Here is a 21,157-nt window from a genome sequence, read left to right as displayed (position 1 = left end):
ACATGAAATTGCACACATTTTAATATATAAAACTCTACGAAATGCCTAATATGAAACGGGGCAAATATTCTGAGAATTGGACGTACGTATTTCGGAGATTTGTGGCGGAGAATCCGTGCGCGGAGGGAAGGAAAGATTTTTTTTAAAATTCACCATAAATCTAAATATTTTGCTAGAGACTTCGAATTTGTTTCAAGATGAAGATAAATGACTGAATATTACTAGACTGAAAGAGTTTTAGCTTACAATTGCGTTTTTCGACCATTTCAGTAGAGTCAAATTTGACCAAACGGTTTTTTTTCTATTTAATGTGATTTATATGCAAATATTTCAAAAATGAGAAAAGCTACAACCTTCAATTATTTTTTTTGTATTCTACATGAAATTGCGCAAATTTTCATATATAAAACTTAATGTAACGGCTAATTTAAAATGGTGCAAACATTACCACAATCGCACGTATGAATTTTTCGGAAGAGTTACCGCGAGGACGTAAAGAAAATGTTATTTTTCTCATAAATTCACCATAAATCGAAATATTGTGCTAGAGACTTCCAATTTGTTGCAAAATGAAGGTAAATGCTTGAATATTACTAGAATATAAGCGTTTTAGCTTACAATTGCGTTTTTCGACCATTTCGGTAGAGTCAAAGTTGACCGAAGGTTGAAATTTTGGGAATTATCGTTATTTATATGAAAATATCTCAAAACTGATAAATCTACAACCATGGGTTGTTTTTAGTTGTATTGTGCTTGAAATTGTGCACATTTCCATATATAAAACTTTATATAACGGCTAATTTTAAAATGGTGCAAACATTACCACAATCGCATGTATGATTTTTTTCGGAAGAGTTACCGCGCGGATGTAAGGAAGAAGTTTTTTCATAAATTCACCATAAATTGAAATATTGTGCTAGCGACTTTCAATTAGTTGCAAAATTAAGGTAAATGATTGAATATTACTAGAATATAAGCGTTTTAGCTTACAATTGCGTTTTTCGACCATTTCGGTAGAGTCAAAGTTGACCGAAGGTTGAAATTTTGGGAATTATCGTTATTTATATGAAAATATCTCAAAACTGATAAAATCTACAACCATGGGTTTGTTTTTAGTTCGTATTGTGCATGAAATTGCACACATTTCCATATATAAAACTTTATATAACGGCTAATTTTAAAATGGTGCAAACATTACCACAATCGCATGTATGATTTTTTTCGGAAGAGTTACCGCGCGGATGTAAGGAAGAAGTTTTTTCATAAATTCACCATAAATTGAAATATTGTGCTAGCGACTTTCAATTAGTTGCAAAATTAAGGTAAATGATTGAATATTACTAGAATATAAGCGTTTTAGCTTACAATTGCGTTTTTCGACCATTTCGGTAGAGTCAAAGTTGACCGAAGGTTGAAATTTTGGCACTTATCGTTATTTATATGAAAATATCTCAAAATTGATAAAAGCTACAATCATGAGTATTTTATTGATGTATTCTACATAAAAATGCACAAATTTTCATATATAATACTTCATGTAACGGCTAATATACAATGGTACAAAAATTATGTCAAAGTGACGAATTAATTTTTGAGATGTGTCACAGATACTTTTTAGTGCGGCAAGAAAGAAATTCGCGCTTGCGCGCCTGCGTAACGCTTGTAAACAAAACAACACCTTGATCCGTGAACTCTCAGCATCCCCCAAGGCGCGTGATTCAAAAGTTTTAGGCTGGTAGGCTTATAAGTATTTTTCCGCGAATTTAAAAAAAAACTTTAGTAAGTCGACGTAAAATACGTCCAGTCGGCACATGGGAGACAAAAAATGTCAACGTAAAATATGTCCAGTTGGCGTAAGAGGGTTAATGGTTACTTAATAATTATTTGAAATGAGTACATGCAATACATTTAATAAGAAAAATTATGAATTAGATATCATGAAATATAAAATAAATCAGACTGCTATCATCGAAGCCAACAAATAAGTATTTTTTAGAATTCTTCTGTTTTGATATTACGTTCCGTATATGTTTCATTATAGCTGTCAGTAACTCGGTATCTCCATTAGGTAAAGATAGAATAAAGATAGAAATGAATGGTTATTATACTGTTTCATTAGTTGAAGAGAGATACTAATGAAAATTTATGGCTTACTGTGCCCTAGGAAAAGTGATTGCTTGGCGTTCGTTCGGTACTCGTAAGAGCTGAATGTAAACAATCGATTGGAAGGTTTTTTTTTTGTTTGTTTTGTGTATTATAGTTAATGATTAATTAATAATTATTTGAAATTAGTACATACTGATTATTTATACATTTTATTGGCATATTCTAAGCTTTTAGCTTCTTAGGTTTAGATGTCAGAATCATAGACTAGGCTACAGTAGCAACCGCTAACATAGGCTAGGCTTATTGCTAAGGGACATATGCTAAAGTCCTAATATATGCAGTAAAAATGGGGTTGAACATTACATGCAGTTGAATATTACTCAAGTATGTACAGTATTTTGCCTTTTTGGAGTCATATTTCTTCTGTCGGTTCGGCATCGTAGAACGTGTTGTAGGCCTGGAAATATAATTTACTGGGGTGTTTTTGGAGGGCTTGGAACAGATTAGCCATTTTACATGTAAAATGTGGTCCAAGATACGAAAACCTCATGATACGAAGGGCGCCTCGGAATGGATTAATTTCGTATCTCGAGGTACTACTGTACTTCCATCATTCTCTTTTGCTGTATTTGAATTTATTTAACTAGAAGATGGGATAAAGTTAGGCTATTGTAATTTGGTCTTTTGCTCCTATAAGTTATCGTAAAATCGGATTATCATAAGATGAATTATCGTAACTTGAACACTACTTTTACACTTTAAACCTTATTATATCTTTACATACTCTTTCTATTATATTTGTATAAAATATTTGCTATTTAGAAATGTATTTTCCTTATTTAATAACATGAAACATCAAAATATGGGGTGGCATTTTGAGGGTTGCAATGGATTAAGGACATTTTTAAGTATTTTCGATGGGGAAAATTGATTTGATTTGCGAGCAAATTGAGCTACAAGCTTGGCCACATAATGAATTAAACTCGTAGGTCAAGGTACCACTGTATTGAGGTTCTTTGCAAAAACATACTAGGGGGACCAGTTTTAATTTTGCATTATGTATCTCAATTTCTTATCATTTCAGTGACTTTTTCCATCCATTTTCTTTACAGAAACATCAGATCCACAGCAGGGTCTCATGTCCATATCAGATGTTTCACAAGCATGTATGCTGAAACCGTATGCTGGAAATGAAGGTACAGTAGGCAACATGTCAGAAAGTGATCAGGCAAATAATGGTTTTGATGACCGTTACAGAAGTCCCTGCCCTTTCTGTGGAGATATGTTTACCCACGTTATTGCACACATGATGACAGCTCATTCTGATGCCCCAATGGTGGCCGAGGCCATGTCACACGAGAAAGGAAGTCCCCAGAGAAGAGCCCTTTTTATTGCCCTTAAGAATAAAGGACATGCTCTCTATAATAAGTTTTCCCAGAAAGATTGTAAAGAAATTGAAGTTCCAGATCTGGGGAAAACCCCAAATAACCCAACCCAGAAAGTAACATGTAAATATTGCTCCAGAAATTACAAAGCTCATAAGATTCGCTATCATTACATGAAATGTTCAGCATATAAGGAGTCAACTAACCACAACACTTTTACTTTCAGAAGAGAAATGAGAAAGCAAGATCACTATAAGAAGTGCATGAACATAATGCAAGCCTTTCCTTTTGTGAATGAAAAGGTAGCAAGTGAGATTCTGGCTCGCATGAGACAAGATAAAATCACCTCGCACATTCTGAATGATCCTCTGTTATTGAAGTATGCTGAAGTTCATTCCCAAGGAAATGTTAATCCTAGTTTTTTGCACAAAGTTAAGCAAGATTTGCGCAATTTAGGGAAGCTGATCTTATCATTGAGAGAAAAGGATGACAACATACAATACATGGCTGATGTTTTGAAGCCATCGTCGTTTGGTCTTGTAGTACGTTGTGTACAGGAGCATTCAGGTTTTAATTCTGTTACTTGTTCTTATGAGCACACATCTACACCCATGAACACTGGTTATACTTTAAGGAAATGTACAGAATTATTAAAAGAAGAAGCACTTAAAACTATGGATGAAGGATTAATCCAACAGTGCAATGAATTTACAGATCTGATGATAAATGACTGGAAAGATTGTATGAGTATTGATGTGGCTCGTAACAGGAAACGTGAAAAGTTACCTCTTGTCCAAGATATCAAAGCATTACAGCTTTACTTTGATAGGGAAATGAATATAGGTCTGAAAAAATTGTATGAAAGCAAAGCTGCAAGTCATTGGAGGAGGCTCTCAAGATTGACCCTTGGGAGTATTGTGCTTTTCAACAGAGGAAGCAGCAGGAAAATTGATCGTATGACGATGAGTGACTTTGAGAATGGTTGTTCTTCAGACACAGTTTTGCCAGAATTGGAGGACAAACTTTCACATATAGAGAAACAGTCTGCAACTAATCTGACAAAAATATACATTAATGAAAATCCTGGTAAAAAGGTTCCCATTTTATTAAAACCATTGCATATTGAAGCTGTCAAACTAATGAATGAACTGAGGGACACAGTGGGTGTTGTAGATAATCCTTTCATATTTGCCCGTCCTGGGGGTGAAACTCCATTGAGGGGTGATGTGATAAGGGAATTTGCCCATCGGGCTGGTTTAGAACAGCCAAATAATATTACACCTTCAAATTTAAGGAAACATGTCATTGTTACTAATCACCTTACATCTTTTCCTCGTCGGCGTGAAAATGCACAAGTAAAACGGAGAGCAGCAAATAGTATTGATCGGAACAAATATGCGGAAGGTAAATTAGTCCACGTATTTTAGCAGATTTTCTTATTTTTATTATTCTGTACCATACTAGTATTTGAGGAGAAAGCTTTTAAATCTTAAGAATTGTTTTTAAGGTTTATAATACAGTTTGTGACTATTATTGACTGTGAAGGTGTTAGTTTAAGCAGACCACTGAATCTTCTAAGTTGATGTAGTTTTAACTTTGTCGCTTGTAGAGTTTCAGAGAATGAGACTTTTTCACTTGTAGAGTATCAGAGAATAAGACTCTTTCCATTTTAGGTTATAGTCATTATGAGCAGACGGGAAATGATTCTCAAGAAATGTCAGAAGATAGGGTGTTGGAGGCCAATGGAGTCACATTAATGGAACCAAAGCTTGAAAATGATGAAGGCAGCATGGAAGACATTAAAAAGGAGTTCAATTTTAGAGGTAAGTAACATTTGATTGTACTAATTAGAGAAGTCAGATAGTGTAAACAAATGAACAATTACCTAACACCAACTCTTACAAAAACATTTAAGAAATGGGTGAACAGCAGGCTAAGTAACTGGGATAGTCTAGTAGATATTTTAAGGTTTCATTCCATTTGACCTAGCCAGTCAAGTGCTAGTTATGGTCAGGGTTTCTATGTCCACAAAATGATGCTGATCACTGCTATAACATCAGTATAACTGGTTTGTGGATCATCTTCAGTCATTGGTGGACTATCATAGGAGCCTTGCCATCCTGGAGGAGTCAATGCTTCTTTTCTTATGATTTCAAACTTCATCCTGCATCCATCTCTAGGAGAAGCTGTTTATTCTGCAATGAAACATTCGGGCAGTACATACTCAGAAAATGTTGCTCTCACATTGTGAGGCCTCTGAGTTAGCTGCATGCCTGTTCAGGCAGTTACTCATTACAAAAATTTGTTTAGTGAGGGTTTGTCCTGTCTAATAAGAGCTGTTTGTCTCTAACTTAAGCTAACTTAAGCGGACTAGACATCCAAAAGGCTAGAGCCCCTTGCTCATTCTTATTTTCAAATCATGATTGGAACCACAGCTCCAAGAATACTATATTCTTCTCGGTGGGTTAAATCATCTCTCAGACTTATGTTAAAGTTTCTGAGACGATGCTAGTTGTGTAAGAATGACTGTTCATGAGATCTGGCTCATCAGCTTCATTATCTTTTAAGAGGAATGTTGAGATAATAGCCATTTTAAATGCTATTAATGGAAAGTCACTTGACTAGCCATATTAAATGCTAGTAATGGAAAGTCACTTGACATTTGCCAGTTTCTATCTTGAGGATGTTATGAACAAGGTGATAGAGTTGTAATTGTTGTGACCGTAAAGTGACGGAAGCTTTGCTTAAGCGTCTATGCAGCATCCCTTTGCTCCTAGGTGCAACCTCGTTTAAACATGAAACACTCAGTAAGGTGATGACTAGATCATTTAAATACAAAAATCACGAAATGAATAAAACAATTACAATATTAGAAGAAAATTTACCAAAAAATGTGTATGTTATTATTAGAAATTGATATAGGCAGTCCCCCAGTTATCGATGGTCTTTGTTATCGGCAATCTGGTTGTATGGCCATTTTTGGAGCCGAACTGTATGGATTTCCAGTTCTTGGCGCTGATACATACCTATTAGAGGAGCAGATAACCAGTTATCAATGCCAATAAGTGCTGAAAGTAGCTGAAGCTATTTTCAGTTATCATCAAGCCGCCGGAATGGAACCCCCACTGATAACCAGGGTCTGCCTGTACATTTAAATCACTGTACAACAAAATATCTGCAAAATTTAAAAAAGAAGTAATTCAGGGAAGAATAATTTTATGGAGGAAATATGTATCAAATCTCTAATAATACTCCTATATAAAAAATATGGGAAAAATTAAGGAAAATAATGGTACCCTTGTTAAACCACCTAGACATATCATGTTAAGGGGGCTATAGGGCAAAAAATGCAGTCATGAATGTAGTTACAGGGTAATTAGTAAACGTAACTCAATAAGCCAAAAACATTGATCCGTACAAGAAAATGCAATATTTCTTCTGTTATCGTAAATTTTGATAATTATTGTCAAAGAAATTGAGAGCAATGACATCTGTAGAGATTCCATGAGTTGCAGAAGGTTAAGTCAGTCAGTTACCAAGTTCAACCACGATTCAGTGCGAGCACAAACCCCAAGTAGTCTTCACTTTCAAGTTTCACCTCTGACATTCGCTTGCTTTAACGTATATTTATCTTTGTTTCGACAAAAATTTCATCATGCCAATGAGGAAAAGACAAGCAAAACATCTTGCCAAAATACAGACGAAGAAAATTCACTCTAATGTGATTACAGAGTATCATAATATACGTGATATTAGCGTAGTTAGTGAAGAGAGAGAGGGAAGATTGTGTAGTAAGTAACGCCCCCATCTTGCCTGGCGCACGCCACACTGTGCCTAAGCTACGATTTTTTAGCAGAGCAACAGTGGCAGTTGACATGCTGACAAACTGCATGATCTGGACTGAATGGGTTCAACCAGCAGGTTTCCATGAGCTCAACAAGTGATTGAACGTCAGCCTCATCTCTTCAATTCCTGGGCAACTGTAGATCTGGGTGATTGACATGGGATTCGCTTCAACCTACCATTTGCCTCAGCTGCCGCAGGTAGGCACTCCAGTACTCAGACGTCATGGTAGTAGTAGGTGCTTCGGTGGTTTCTTCTTACCATAGGTAACGGCAAAGACTAAATCACTACCAAAAGATGTAAAAGTCTTTTGACCCTTTCAGATGGACTATTGCACTCACATTCTTCTGTCAGCAGTGTTTGCAGGAACTCAGTGATTGCCTGAGGAATGACGTCCTCATCTCGCTGTACATTAGGTGGCCACACTGGACTGGTGTCTTCTCTTTTAATGTTGTTTCTCATCTGCAAAGCTGCCTTTTTCACCACATCTCCAGAGTTGACATTCTTAGCATGTATTAGCTCCATTTTCAAGGCGTAGGTGTGTTTAGCAAGCTCACTCATAGACAGGCTGTCTGGGTATAAAAGGAGCTTTCCTTTGTCATCAGAAATAATATGGATGGACCCTGCAAACTCATTCTCCAACTTCGAAGATGTTTCTTGGTCGAATCTTTTACCTGACTGATACCGAAAGAGCTCATTGTTGACAGTACCCTGGATGTGAGGTCTGTCCTGGCTAGTATTTGTGGGATCGGGAAGAGCTCATTCCTTATATACAAGAACAGTTCCTCATAGGCATGCATTTCTGCAGCCTCATACTGTGCCTCTGAATCGTCTTGTTCCACTGTATCAGATGTGTCAGCAGACTCTCCACGTGTATATGCACTGTAGCAGGACCTGTGGTAGTGTCCCTCAGCAACAAGAAGTTCTCTACTAGTGATGGCAAGCAGTCTCTGATCTTGCCTGTTAGTTGCTGCTTTTCGAACTCGGTCATCAGCACGTAACTCAGAGCACTGTACGAGGGGTTCCCTAGTGTTTTGACCCTTTAGGTATTTGCTAGATTTTTCACAGAAGATACACTTATTTTTAAAATTACTCTCGAAGTGCTTGGTGCCTCTCTAGATGATCTTCTAGAACGGTCTTCTCTAGGTTCCACAGAATCAGCTCTTTTGGTGATGACGTCCAGAAGCTTCTTCATCGTGAAAATACTATGGCACTTACGATGATAGTGAACTGGTGGGACTTTTCCCTTGGGCAAGTTTTTGGCCAGCTCCAAAATAGGGATATGTTGTCTGATCTCTGCCGCTCTCAGTAGCGATTTCTATGAATCTAGGTTCTGAGGTGAAACTAGATTGTCTGAAGCCTCATCGGAGCAATGGATGATACAGGTCATGCATGCCCACTGCGGGCATGCATGACCTTTATCATCCATTGCTCCGATGAGGCTTCAGACAAGGTACTGTCTTCTTTGCAATTTATCATTGCTTTCAGGACACTATCAACACCCATAACATAGATAGAAAGGCACATAAATTTTTTCATCACAAAACATTCAAGAGCACAACGTTACTTCTTATCTATTATGGCCAGTTCCCTTGAATTATGTTGCAGACTGTTCCAATCGTATGTTACTGCTATCGGCATGAGCTCGTTGAAATCGGAAAGTGTTATTCAGTCTTAATCTCCTAGTATTAGTTATTCTTAACTAAAATAACTTAACTATTTAAATACATATGGTGCTTAATGCGCTGGTGGCATCTGAAATAAATTTAGCTTAAGTTCTATACCTGAAAGTTCCAAGTTTTTCAGATTCAGCAGTCTCCCTGGAAGCAGCAACGTTTCCATTGAATTCAAAACTGAAATAGCTGAAAACTGAAATGCTGTAAGCTGAAAGTTAAAAGCTGCATTCTTTTGCACGATTATGATCAACCAATTAATTCTGGTAATGTTATGTAATGCCCAATCATCAATTTTCACATGATATTGGCTGATTTTGCACATTTCGCAAAGGCGCCGACCCCCAAAAATTGTAACATGAAAAATAGTATGAAAAGCTGCTTTTGTGCAAAGGTTATCACATATTAAATCACTTATATTAATCCCATAAACAACTTAGTAGAGGTAAACTTTTGCCCTCTCAGATGGTACCAACATCTGGTCTGGCCCATGGACTAAAGGAGTGGCAGACCAAGTCTGAGAACTGTGACCATCTTGCAGCTGCCGGCGCTGAACAAGTGAAGCTACAGTATGATCAGCATGCCCGCCCGCTTCCTAGATTGAACATTGGCCAAACAGTAAGGATCTAGGATCTGACTTCCCACTGCTGGGACAAGGTTGGTGTCATTATGAGCTGTGGTAGATCAAGGGACTTTGAGGTGCGTCTTCCCAGTGGCTGATTTCGGAGGCGTAATCGCTGCTTCCTATGTCCGGTGCCACCTCCTGGTGATGACCCTCTTCCCCACATCCCTGTGGCCTCTTGCACAGACACAGTAATGTCCTTAGTATCTAACCCTCCATTTGTCCCATGCAGATCTTAAAGGCTTTGTGGAAAAGAGCCCGCTCAAGATGGAACTACAAACGTGAGGGGTTGTGAGGGAGGTGTAGATAAATGAAATTTGAGACTACATTCACTATTATTTTACCATGATGCTTATATTCATTACATTATCATGTACCCATCTGTTATGATTATTACGGATGTCTCATGTATAATAAATACACCGCTTATGTACTATATATTATATTTCAGTATTTTAATATGAAAATGGCAATGACCCGAGGACATGGTAACATTGTATTTTTCCCGCCTCTGGCCATTGCTTATCAGTGTATCATCCTTTCTTCTCCTAAGACAGATGTCTCTCCATCTACTTGTATATACTACTCTAATGAACCTATTTGCTTCTGCATAGTGTTTCCTTCCTCCCATCAAGAGAAACAGTCACAGGATGTAGTAAGCCCTTAGCCCTATTATGGCTCAATAAGGAGCCCCAACAGTGACTGGAAGCTTGTATGGCTCAGATTCACACCAAACTTTTTTAAGGTAAGGAAAAGGAAATTCTATTTTCGGGCTCGTTCAGTAAGTGGTGCGACAACAGACTCTTCATAAAAGGGTCCCAACAGATAGGGGAAGAATGAAATAGGGAGTTGCAATGGGGAGCAAAATGTTGGAGTCCACTTGTGCTTCCTTTCAAGCCTTAATGCAACACTCCAGAAAGTTGCAGTGTGCTCCCCATAGGGTCCACATGTCTTTTTTGCTACTGCAGTGAACTTTGTTCTGGAAGACTCTGGAAGCTCATTAATAGGTGGGGCCTAGTATGAAATTCAGCCTTGGCTGTCCTGAGATTTTTCTTAGTGGTTCCAAATTGCTGGGTAGCCACATTCAGTGGAGCCTTTTCTTTCATAAGGGAAGACAAGTGTTGGTCATTCCTTTGTAGAACTGTCAGATATTAGGATGGTGGAGACAAATGGCTTTATTTCTGTCATTCTCTCTCATTTCTCAGTTGCTACAACATTTGGAAATTCCGTTTTCACATGATTAATTGTTTCAAAAGTGAAGACATAAGGCTGCCTCCCAGAGAGGCTATTGTTTCTGTAAAATTGTTGTTGCATTATATTTTTCATTAAATTGGAGACAGGTTGCTTCTATAGCTTGTATTAATTTGGTTGTTTCTGTGGCCTTCAATGCTATATTATTAGGCAGGTTACCCATCTCTTTCAACAGTTTCTGAATTCTTACTGAAGGAGGAACTAAGTGCCATTCAGTATTGGGAAAAGCCACCCTGTCCTGAAGTTTCGTATGTGTAACCTCAAGCAGTTTCCCTTTCATTAGTGAGGTATTTTTCATCTCAGGAAAGGATGTACATTGAGGGTTTCTCGCTAAAGGTTTTCAGTATCATTCTGAGGGGCAGATATTGGTGTCCTTGCTAAACATTCTGATTTGAGGTTTTATTGTCTGACTTGGTCTTGCTATCGCTACCAGTTGGAGCTCTGGAAGTGAGTAGATTGTCTCTAACTGATTGAACTTCTTTTTGGGCTAGATTTTTTATTACCTTGTTTCCATGACCTAAGATTTTTGGTAAGAACACCTTTCTCTGCTTGGGCAGACTGTGTGGCCTCTCTATCCTCTAGTTTAAAGGGTGAGAAGTTTACATATCACCAAATTCCATATCCAGGACTGACCGAAATTCCTCTTGGGAATCATGAATGGCATCTTTGATATGCTGATCCTCAGTAGCAAGGTAATCCTTGATACTGTCTTGATTTCCTCCCAGAATTCTGAAAGTACTGAAAATGGAATTGGGAAGCCTACATGAACTGATGAGATAAGGCAGTCTTCAGTGGTGATACGACTGCCTTAGCTTGGCAGTATGTATAGAAAGTACAGAAAGCTTAATTTCCCTTCAGCAAAGCCTGAATGAACTGATGAGCCAAGGCAGTTGTATCATTACTGCCTGGCAGTGTAGAAAATACAGCAAACACTTTTCTTATTGGCGCTGCTGTTAATTAGGTAGCAGCACATATCATCGCCAAAAATCCAGTTATCATCTTCACTAGACAAGCACCGTAAAACCGGATTGCCAATAAACAAGGCTGCCAATAACTGGGAACTGCAGAGTTTCCTGTCAAGGAAGTCTACATGAACTGATTGAGCCAGGGCAGTTGTATCACCACTGCCTGGCAGTACAGGCAGTTGCCAGTTAATGGCAATCCGATGCAAAATTCTGCAATTTATGGCACCATAACGGGCTGAGTTTCGGTTGTCGACGATAATAGAGTTATGGTGCCATAACATACCTATCAGAGGTGCTATTCACCGATTATCAGCACCATTAACCGAAACTCGGCACCATAAGCGCCATAAATCACAAAGTTTTGCTTATTGGCAGGTTCCGCTTATCAATACCCTGCCAAGAACAGTAACCAGGGACTGCCTGTATAGAAGTCCAAGGTAGATCTTGGTCTCCTAGAAGGTGCAGATGCTTCATATGAGGTTGGGTGGCCCTCAGTGCATGATTGCTACATGGGATAGGCAAGATTCTTACGTGAAGTATCTCTTTCCTGTAAAGCAGAAGACTATATTCCCTAGATCATCTGGATACAGAAGGGAATTTTCAGCGGTATTGCCCATTCTTGTCTGGTGTATGTGACTTCTCTCCTAAGGAAACCTGTTTTTTGATAGCATAGTCGCTGTGTCGTCCTCAAAGGAGCATTACAAAGAAATTGACAGGTGACAAAAAACAAGCTCACAAATTTTCATCCCAAATATCTCAAAGTTTTAAGATTAAATGATTTCAGGTCCAGTGTCAAGCCACTAGTTTTAGTAAAAAAGATAACGAGCACAAATAGGATATACTTTTAGCATAAAGTTCTATGGTGACTTACCTAAGTATGCTGGGTATGGTTGCAACATTTACGCACCTTCTCCAACGATAGTCAACATATCCACCTGTTACAGAGACCCCTGGTTTTCTGTTGTGGTGCCTATGGGGTCAGAACTAACCACACCACTTACTGATACACAGTGCATTCGAATTTGTTCCAGCTCATGGCAGTAGTGTTTTAAGAATACTGACTGATGACCAACCAGTACATTCAGAAAGATCTTCAAATGATACATTTCGGAAGAAGGCCAATGATGTACATACTTTCCTAATATCATGTGATCTAGGAAAGGAATGTGGGTTAGCCTTTTTAGTGAGGGACACTAAAATTATTCTTAGCCCTTGTAGAGAGAGTGGTTTGTTCGTCCTAGGATGTAGGAAAATTGGACCTTCTGAAACATTTGTCCTGACCTTTGGTAATCCTTAAGTGCTTGAATTGGGCATAATGTTTTGTCTGCTAAATTGAGTTTTCTAACAAGAATAGATTTCCTCTTTAAAGGATTCTCATTCTTGGCCAGGAATGATGGCCCAGTAACTGGTTATCAGCAGTTTGTGCGATATATCGTCCCTGTCTAAGAGAGCCCAATTCACTAATGTGCTCCTGATGCTAATGCTACCAGGAAGATTGCTTTTTGAAGCATGCACATGGTGGTTACGTCAGGTCCGTTGAATTGAGGAGTACATAAAATTTTGAGTACCTTATTCAGGGACCAAGTAATTGGAAGTCTTTTGGGAGCAGGTCTCTGTAAAGAAAAGGACTGCAGAAGGAAAGTGACAACTTCTATGTTGGAATCAATCCCAAATCCATAAAGCAAGAGATCTGTTAATGCAGCCTTGTATGCTATAATTGTTGTAACTGCAAGATGTTTGTCTTCGAAGAGGTGTATAAGAAAATTCATTAGTGTTTCTGTAGAAATCTCAATTGGGCTCTCATTCTGGATATAATCTAACCATATTCTCCATACAGACACGTATTGCCGGACAGATGATGTCCGTAGTTTTTGCACTAGGTACCTAGCAATATTGGGTGAGTAGTTTTCACGGTAGATTATATTTTAAAAATCCACATGAGAAAGTCTTGGCTTAGAAAGGAGTATGCATAAATGACTTTCCCTCCTTTCTGGGATAGTACAGTGGATGGTAATGGAATTGACCTCTTTGTCCGCTGTTGAAGTAGTAGGAACCAGTGCCTGTTTGGCCAGTTTGGGGCTATTGGGTAAGCTGTTCCTTTGAAGGTTAGGCGCTTGTTCAAAACTTCGAAATCTGGGACAATGGAGGAAAAAGATGTACCATCTAGTTGTTCCAGTCCTGTAGGAAGGCCTCTCTCGCTATCGCTTGATTGTCCACATTCAGGGACACATATACTGGGAGTTTTGGACCTTGTGAAAAGGATATGCTTTTTGCTGTGCAGGTTTTTGTCCCTTTTGCGGTCTGTCCCTTCTGACTACCTACCTGCATATGAGGAGAGCTATTGGAAGTGAATAAAGGCCTATATGATTTTTTATCAGAGCATGCCTTTTTTAGATTTGGTAAGGGGAAATTTCTGGTTTTTTGTTTCCTGAAATCTTTTCCCAGTAGAGTATACACTGCAATTTTGTTGACGAGCTTGTTCTTTTATTTGAGTCACAATAGACTCCTCAAACAGGTCTCTGCAGAAGGCATTAGACTGTAATAAAGCAGTCACATTGGGAAGCAACTTGTTGGCGTTTTCCAGTACCTCTCTTCGCCAGTCCAAAAATTCATAGAGAGCTTCCCATAATGTTCTCATAAGGCTTTTTGCCACAACAGCAAAAAGCATCCTAGATTCTTCCAGAAGCCTTTTTGTGGCTACTTCTGACAATGAGGAAGTGGTTAAGACACTAAGGAGGTGGGTCCTAGCACGAAACTCGGATGCTGATGTACCCTCTGAAATCCTTCTCATTGGAGTACCAAATTGCTGAGTTGCAACATCTAGGGGGAGCTTTTTCCTATTAAAAATAAATTGAAGCGTTGCCCATTCTTCGGTGGAGTTTTCTGAAACCGGGATAACTGAAGCAAATGGTTTTAGTTCTGCCAGTGGTTCATGCTTTCTGGTTATTACATAATTTTGAAAATGTGTTTTCACATAGTTTATGATTTTAAATGTGAGGGGGCAGAAGGCTGGTGGTACATGGTGAGTCACCTGAGTCTTGTTCATAATGGAAGTATAAATTCCTGTCCCATTTACCTGGTGAAGAGTTTCATCTACAGCTCTTAATGCCAAATTGCCAGCTAAGAGAATAGTTCCCTTTTGAGGCTTCTCCACGTCTGGCACAGGTGGTATTAGACGCCATTCAGTGTTAGGAAAGGCTGCCCTGTCCCTAAATTCAACATGTACTACTTCTATCATGGTCTTTCTCTCATTAATAAGACCTTTACCATCCTGAGAGAAAATACACATTGAGGCATCTCGCCAAGGATTTTCAACATCAGAGTAGGATTTTAGAGGTCTGCTAGATTTTGGTCATAAGACTCATAACCGGGACTGGCCATTTTGTTGGTTCCAGTTGGGTTTGCACTCTTAACTCTTGTTTGGGCAAATTTGGTTTCAACTCTCCCCATTCTATTGCAAGATGCAAGATGTTTACATTTTGGTGTATCATGCAGTACGTCCATTATCTGTTACCTTTCAGCAGCAAAAGCATCTTTGATGTCTTTCATTATTTCCTTACGGAAGTGATCCAATACCGCAAACTGTGTATCCCTTTTGGGGGAGCTTGTGAAATCTGATTGTGTATCTACAGCTGAGCTGCAGCTGTCTGTTCCCCAGAGGGCAGAAGTTCTGGGTGAATTGCTATAACCCTCTGAAATTGCTGCAATTTCCATTGGGTTCAGGTAGATCCTTATACTATCCCTTTTGGGGGAAGAATACTGATCGGCTTCAAAAAAGCTGCATGGGAGATTAACTTTCTTCTACAATGTTTTTCCCATGGCTGATTAACATCTGTGTCCTTGGTCCTTCTGGGTTCAGCAAGGTTCTTTCGGTATCAATATCTACCTCAGAGTCTTTGAACACTTCACCTCTAGGTGAGGATTCCTCTAATTCCTCCTCAGGATGTACCTGGGGGTTAGTGATGAAGGGTTTAAATATATGCTGCTGGAATTTGCCGGATAGATATAATCTTCCCCTTCCTCACCTTTGCTAAACCCTAGGACCCATTGAGACAGTCAAAAGCAAACAGTTTCACCTTTAAATGCTTGCTGCCAAGAGCACGCTAACATATCAAGCGACCAAACAAATTTTCCCTGATCGTTACAAGGACTATGCCTATGGCAGGTGGTATGGGCAGTGCCCACTGGCAAAAATCACACTGAGCAACTAGCTACGACACACCTTAATTGAAGGCCATTTCTCATGTCTCAAGATAGCCCTGTAGTTGTTATTAGGAAAATTTTATTTTAATATAAATTATTTTTAATACTGTAAAACTGTAAATATTAACGAGTAGTAGATATCATTTTATTAGTCATTTTAATTACAAATGTACATTGCTAGTACATTCTGTAAAATATTTATGCAATTCTACGTAATAACTCCGCACATTCTGTCATTTTTATGTTTCTGACACTAGTCCCTGGGGGTAAAATGAACCCCCCAAAAATAATGGTTAAATTTCAGTTATCAACTCAATTACTTTTAGACAATTGTAATTTCCATATAAATACTTGATGCAGTTATTACCTAGATTTGCCTAAATCTATGTTAATTCAAACCTTTTGAGGATTAAATTACCTTTGCAGCCTTGTTTATTTTATATTACTTAGCCCCTATGTATTGGTTATGTTTAGGTTTTAATTTTAATTATAACAACACCCAATACTATTCAAGTTAGTTTATGACTAACTCTATTTACTAACCTAGGCAAGTTTCCTATAAGGCTTGGGTTTGTATCCTTGTTATAATCTATTCCTACCAAATAAGGTTAGGATTTTACTTATTACCAACAAGGATTTAATATGTAGCCTAATAGGTTAGTAAGGCTACATAACTAAGTTACTATTTACTGAGTCAAGTAATCGAATAGTTTTAGCATGTTATATTTCTGATAAACTAGCCTATGTAAAACCATTATACCAACACTAACCTTCATGTTAGGTTATTTTACCTTATAAGTAAATCAACACTTACTCTAGGCATAACTTACAGTAACTAATTAGAATTACAATTTCAGCACCCAATTCAACATGTTACTTAAAAACCACCACTTAAAATGTAGCTCTGAGTTTTCAGACTACTATTACATTTGGCACCCATTGTCAATTTGACTAGCCTTAGAATATGTATTCTAGGCTAACAACTTTGACTAATAGTTTGTAAGGGTTCACTACTTAACACTAGGAATGACTAATAGTGTTAGTAAGGGTTGATACTTAACACTAGGAATTATCCGGCTTGGTTTATTTCGGTCATACTAAATATGGCAAAATAAAACTAAATGGTGTAGCCTGTTTATCTACTTCTAGGTATACTTATCACTGAAAAATTAGGGTTATGTAATCATCTTTTAAGATATACTATCTTAGGTTACGGGCTACCAATAATAGCCATTCCTAGTCTAAATTTACTTGTCCTTAATTGACTAGGCTACTGACTCATGTAGGCTACTGCCTAGGAAATCATAGAAACCATTATCTTAAAATATTAACTAAATTAATAATACAATATGATGTAGTTCTTTAGGCAAAAAACTTAAAAAAAAAAAATTATTTAAAAACACTTTTCGCATTCATAAAGGCTAGCCTGGAACATGTATCTCGCCGATCATGTACTCTAAACAATACAGGATGGGTAAACAAAACACTAGTTTCCGTATTCACAATGAACATTTTTTTGTTCCACAGTTTTTAGCCTGTTTTAACTAAATCTTAAAACTAAGCACTCAACTTTCAACCTTTGGCAATTCCATGATTTCTGGAGAGCGATCTCAAAGAAAAAAATCTCAAAATAGAGGAGCACTGGTTGAATAGACTTACATCTGTGTTGATCAGAGGAGTAATGGTACTTGGTCTTGTAACCGGCCTGAGGATAAAACAAGATGGCCGATGCGCATGCGCAATAGTCACTTCTACAGGTTTTGACGTAGAAAACTGGATACAGCTTCGCTGAAGACAAGATAAAATGCCTTCTTGTCGTTGAGTTCTTTTTACTCTATCACTTGTCATAGTGTTTATCATTATGGTATAATACCCCGGCTAAAACACCAGGCTAAAAGATATTTCTTTTTATATTAGTCTGATCACCATGGGCTGCTGGCACACACCATGGAGGGTAAATCCTTTGAGAACGAAACAGTGACTATGCTATCAAAAAAATAATATTTTAAATTATCATACCAAAAATATGTAAAATCAGTATATCTGAGATTATAAATTGTTTGGCAAAGCTCACCATTATGAAAAGGTACTTTTGTATTCCCTTAGGAAAAAGACAAACATCACAGCAATGTTATCAACACCAATGACATCACCACTGGCACAGTAAGAATCCATTCATATCAAAGCCACATGAATGTATTTCCCTCAACACTTGAAAGGAATCCTGAAATATAAGTGGAACTGGGGAACTGTCTACATATATCACAAACAATTTAGTTTGATTATGAAATACTACAAAGGAAATAATTTAGTTTGATTATGAAATACTACAAAGGAAATAGTAAAGACAGTCCCCAGTTATCCGCAGTCCGGTTTAACAGTGCTTGTCCAGCAATGATGATAATTGGATTTTCGGTGCCAATCCCTGGGGATTACTAGACTTGTGGACAGACTAGAGTGTAATGAGGTACTAGATGGCTGACATATGCTGATGTCAAGCAATATTCTAGAGAGACTTTGAGGATGAACAGTGGCTATGCCAAAAGAAATAGTGTTTTTAGATTTTCAGATTTTATTCAGAAAGATATGTCAGCTGAGGCTGTATACATCTAGAATTTTAGAACAGGTTTTTCTTGTTGAAAAGGTGGTGGGGAGTTAATGGGCTGCTGAACTTTCTTCCCCTGGAAGTCATATTAATATGTAGTGTGTACAGTTCATTAAAATAATATAGAATTCATGAAAAATGTTTCTTCACAGATTGTGGCAACAGATATTGGTTTTTGGGTTATAATTCTTCAGATTTTGAATTTGAATCCGGTGATGATTCTGATTATGAACCAAACAGGAGAGGAAGAAGTAAAGGTATAGTATATTGTACTTTATTGTGGTTACTAGACTTTATTTTATTTTGCTGCGATTCCTTTAATTTTAAAGCATGAGAAAGTTGTCATTATATGCAATTTTACTTTAAGAATTTAAGCCATTCAAAATTTTTTTTACAAAGAAGTAATTGCTTTTTGATTTAAGAGTCTTCAGAAGGCTATAAACTACACCATTTTTATCTTGTATAGTACTAGTTTGCAATTTGATTTCATAAGTTAATTTGTAAAAGAGTGCAACAAGCTTAACTCCCTTCACTACAGAATTCCAGTTTTCAGTGACCTTGAAGTCATATGAAAGTAATTTGGAAGATCATAAACTGAACTAATATCAGATCTCTCTCAGATCACTATTTATAGTATTTAAATAACAGCCTCAACCATAAAGGAACTTGATCTTTAGCAGTTATGTATCAGAATCATTGTGAGAGAACTTCATTAGTAAGAAAGTTATCTTGAGAGAACTTAATATTAAGCAAGTTGTCAAGTGAGAAAAAGAAATTGTTGAACACTCACTGAAAGTTGTAATTAAAGCCTGTGAACAAAAGCATCTCAATTTTTGTTATATAGTAACAATAACAGAAACTACTGGATTTTTTGTGTCAGGATCCTAATTAAGACTATTTTACCAGTTACCATAAGAAATCATGCTTAAACAGAAATATGATACATCAAATAAGTGTGATTTTATTTTATTTTTCTTCCAGTATAGACAGCAAATTCATCACTGGGGACTTTAATAGGCTTTAATTATTATTGGTGTTTGTTAGTAATACGTACCCGATATTTTTTTTTAGATAAGGACACTACATATAATTGAGAATTATATGTATAAAAATTTGAGGGTGGAAAAATATGAAGAAATTGACTTAGAAATTAGACTTTGGATTAATTTGTTATCACCCTTTAGTCAAGTAACAACAGTTCTTAGGCATGTTCTTCGACACTCGCCAAAACTAGAGGACCCTTGTAACCTATATGGGGGGGAAAATGCAATGGTACATTGGGTTTGCTATGAACAGTGAACATCATGCTCGCCTGTCAAGTTGATGCCCAAACCATCTGTAACAGGCTACATGAGGCCAAGATATTATTTCGCCATATTCCTGCCAAGAAACACTTCCTAACAGAGAAACACAAAGAAGAGAGGCTAGGATTTGCATTAAAATATTAGCAGGTGGCCAATAATTTCTGGAAGAAAATTATCTATTGCAATGGGGAGGAGACATTCCGTACTGATAAGTATGTTAGTCTTCTTCACTGCTGGCATTTAACATTAACTAAGTTAATGTGGAACTGCTTGGTAATTTTAATTCTTTAGAAGCTTAGATAATAAGAAATACAAAAGTAGGCATAAAATGTTCAATAGTTAATTTCATAAGAGGTGTGAAAATGATAGACCTAAGTAGCAAGGAAAGAAACGAGAAATTACATATGTTGTATATACAAGATTATATATATATATATATATACAGGCAGTCCCCGGGTTACGACGGGGGTTCCGTTCTTGAGACGCGTCGTAACCCGAAAATCATCGTAAGCCGGAACGACGTTTGGAAATATGTCTTAAACTAATAAAAAGTTATAAAAACCTTACTTGTAATCCTTTGGTTACACTACATGTTGTTTCCTGTAGTTTTATGTACAACCTGGAGTTATTTTCATAAAAAAATGCTGGTTCTTGAAGGTAAAAACTATTGTAATCCTCTGGTGACACTACATTCTTGAAGTTTTATGTACAACCTGGAGTGATTTTGCTAAATCTTGAGGGCTACAATAACAGTTGATTACTATTTACATATCATATAGACTAATTAAAGTAAACGTATCTTTAAATAGGCTTATATATTAGTATCAACAAAACATTTCCTGGCTTGAGTCAGAGGCCGTTTAATGAAACGAACACTTTTCTGTCCTATCTGTTCAGAAAATAAACGTTACGTCAATCCCCGAGACCATTGTTGCCAAGACTCCTCTCTCTCTCTCTCTCTCTCTCTCTCTCTCTCTCTCTCTCTCTCCCTCTCCTCTCTCTCTCTCTCTCTCTCTCTCTCGATCTCTCTCTCTCTCTCTCTCTATCTCTCTCTCTCTTATCTCTCTATCTCTCTCTCTCTCTCTCTCATCAAATTACACTGGAACCTTGACATACGATTGCCCTAATATGCGAATGTTTTGAGATACAACTGAAAATTTGCGAAAATATATGCTTTGATATACAACGAAATATTTGAGA

General features: G+C 37.4%; 1 protein-coding gene across 1 annotated transcript in view; it reads left to right on the top strand.

Annotated features, from left to right (window-relative positions):
- LOC135225689 (uncharacterized) overlaps window positions 1-20,931 on the top strand; it is a 106,394-nt gene extending 85,463 nt beyond the window's left edge. Inside the window, exons 4-7 of the mRNA XM_064265038.1 lie at window positions 3,219-4,895; window positions 5,165-5,314; window positions 18,806-18,910; window positions 19,635-20,931. Coding sequence (XP_064121108.1) covers window positions 3,219-4,895; window positions 5,165-5,314; window positions 18,806-18,910; window positions 19,635-19,639 — 1,937 coding nt within the window. The 3' untranslated portion in view covers window positions 19,640-20,931. The remainder of the gene's footprint in view (window positions 1-3,218; window positions 4,896-5,164; window positions 5,315-18,805; window positions 18,911-19,634) is intronic.
- The last annotated feature ends 226 nt before the right edge of the window (window positions 20,932-21,157 follow it).

This window comes from Macrobrachium nipponense, chromosome 13 (assembly GCF_015104395.2).
Source record: "Macrobrachium nipponense isolate FS-2020 chromosome 13, ASM1510439v2, whole genome shotgun sequence".
Lineage (NCBI taxonomy): Eukaryota > Metazoa > Arthropoda > Malacostraca > Decapoda > Palaemonidae > Macrobrachium > Macrobrachium nipponense.
Note: the sequence above shows the minus strand (reverse complement) of the source record. Positions and strands in the feature narration are given on the sequence as shown.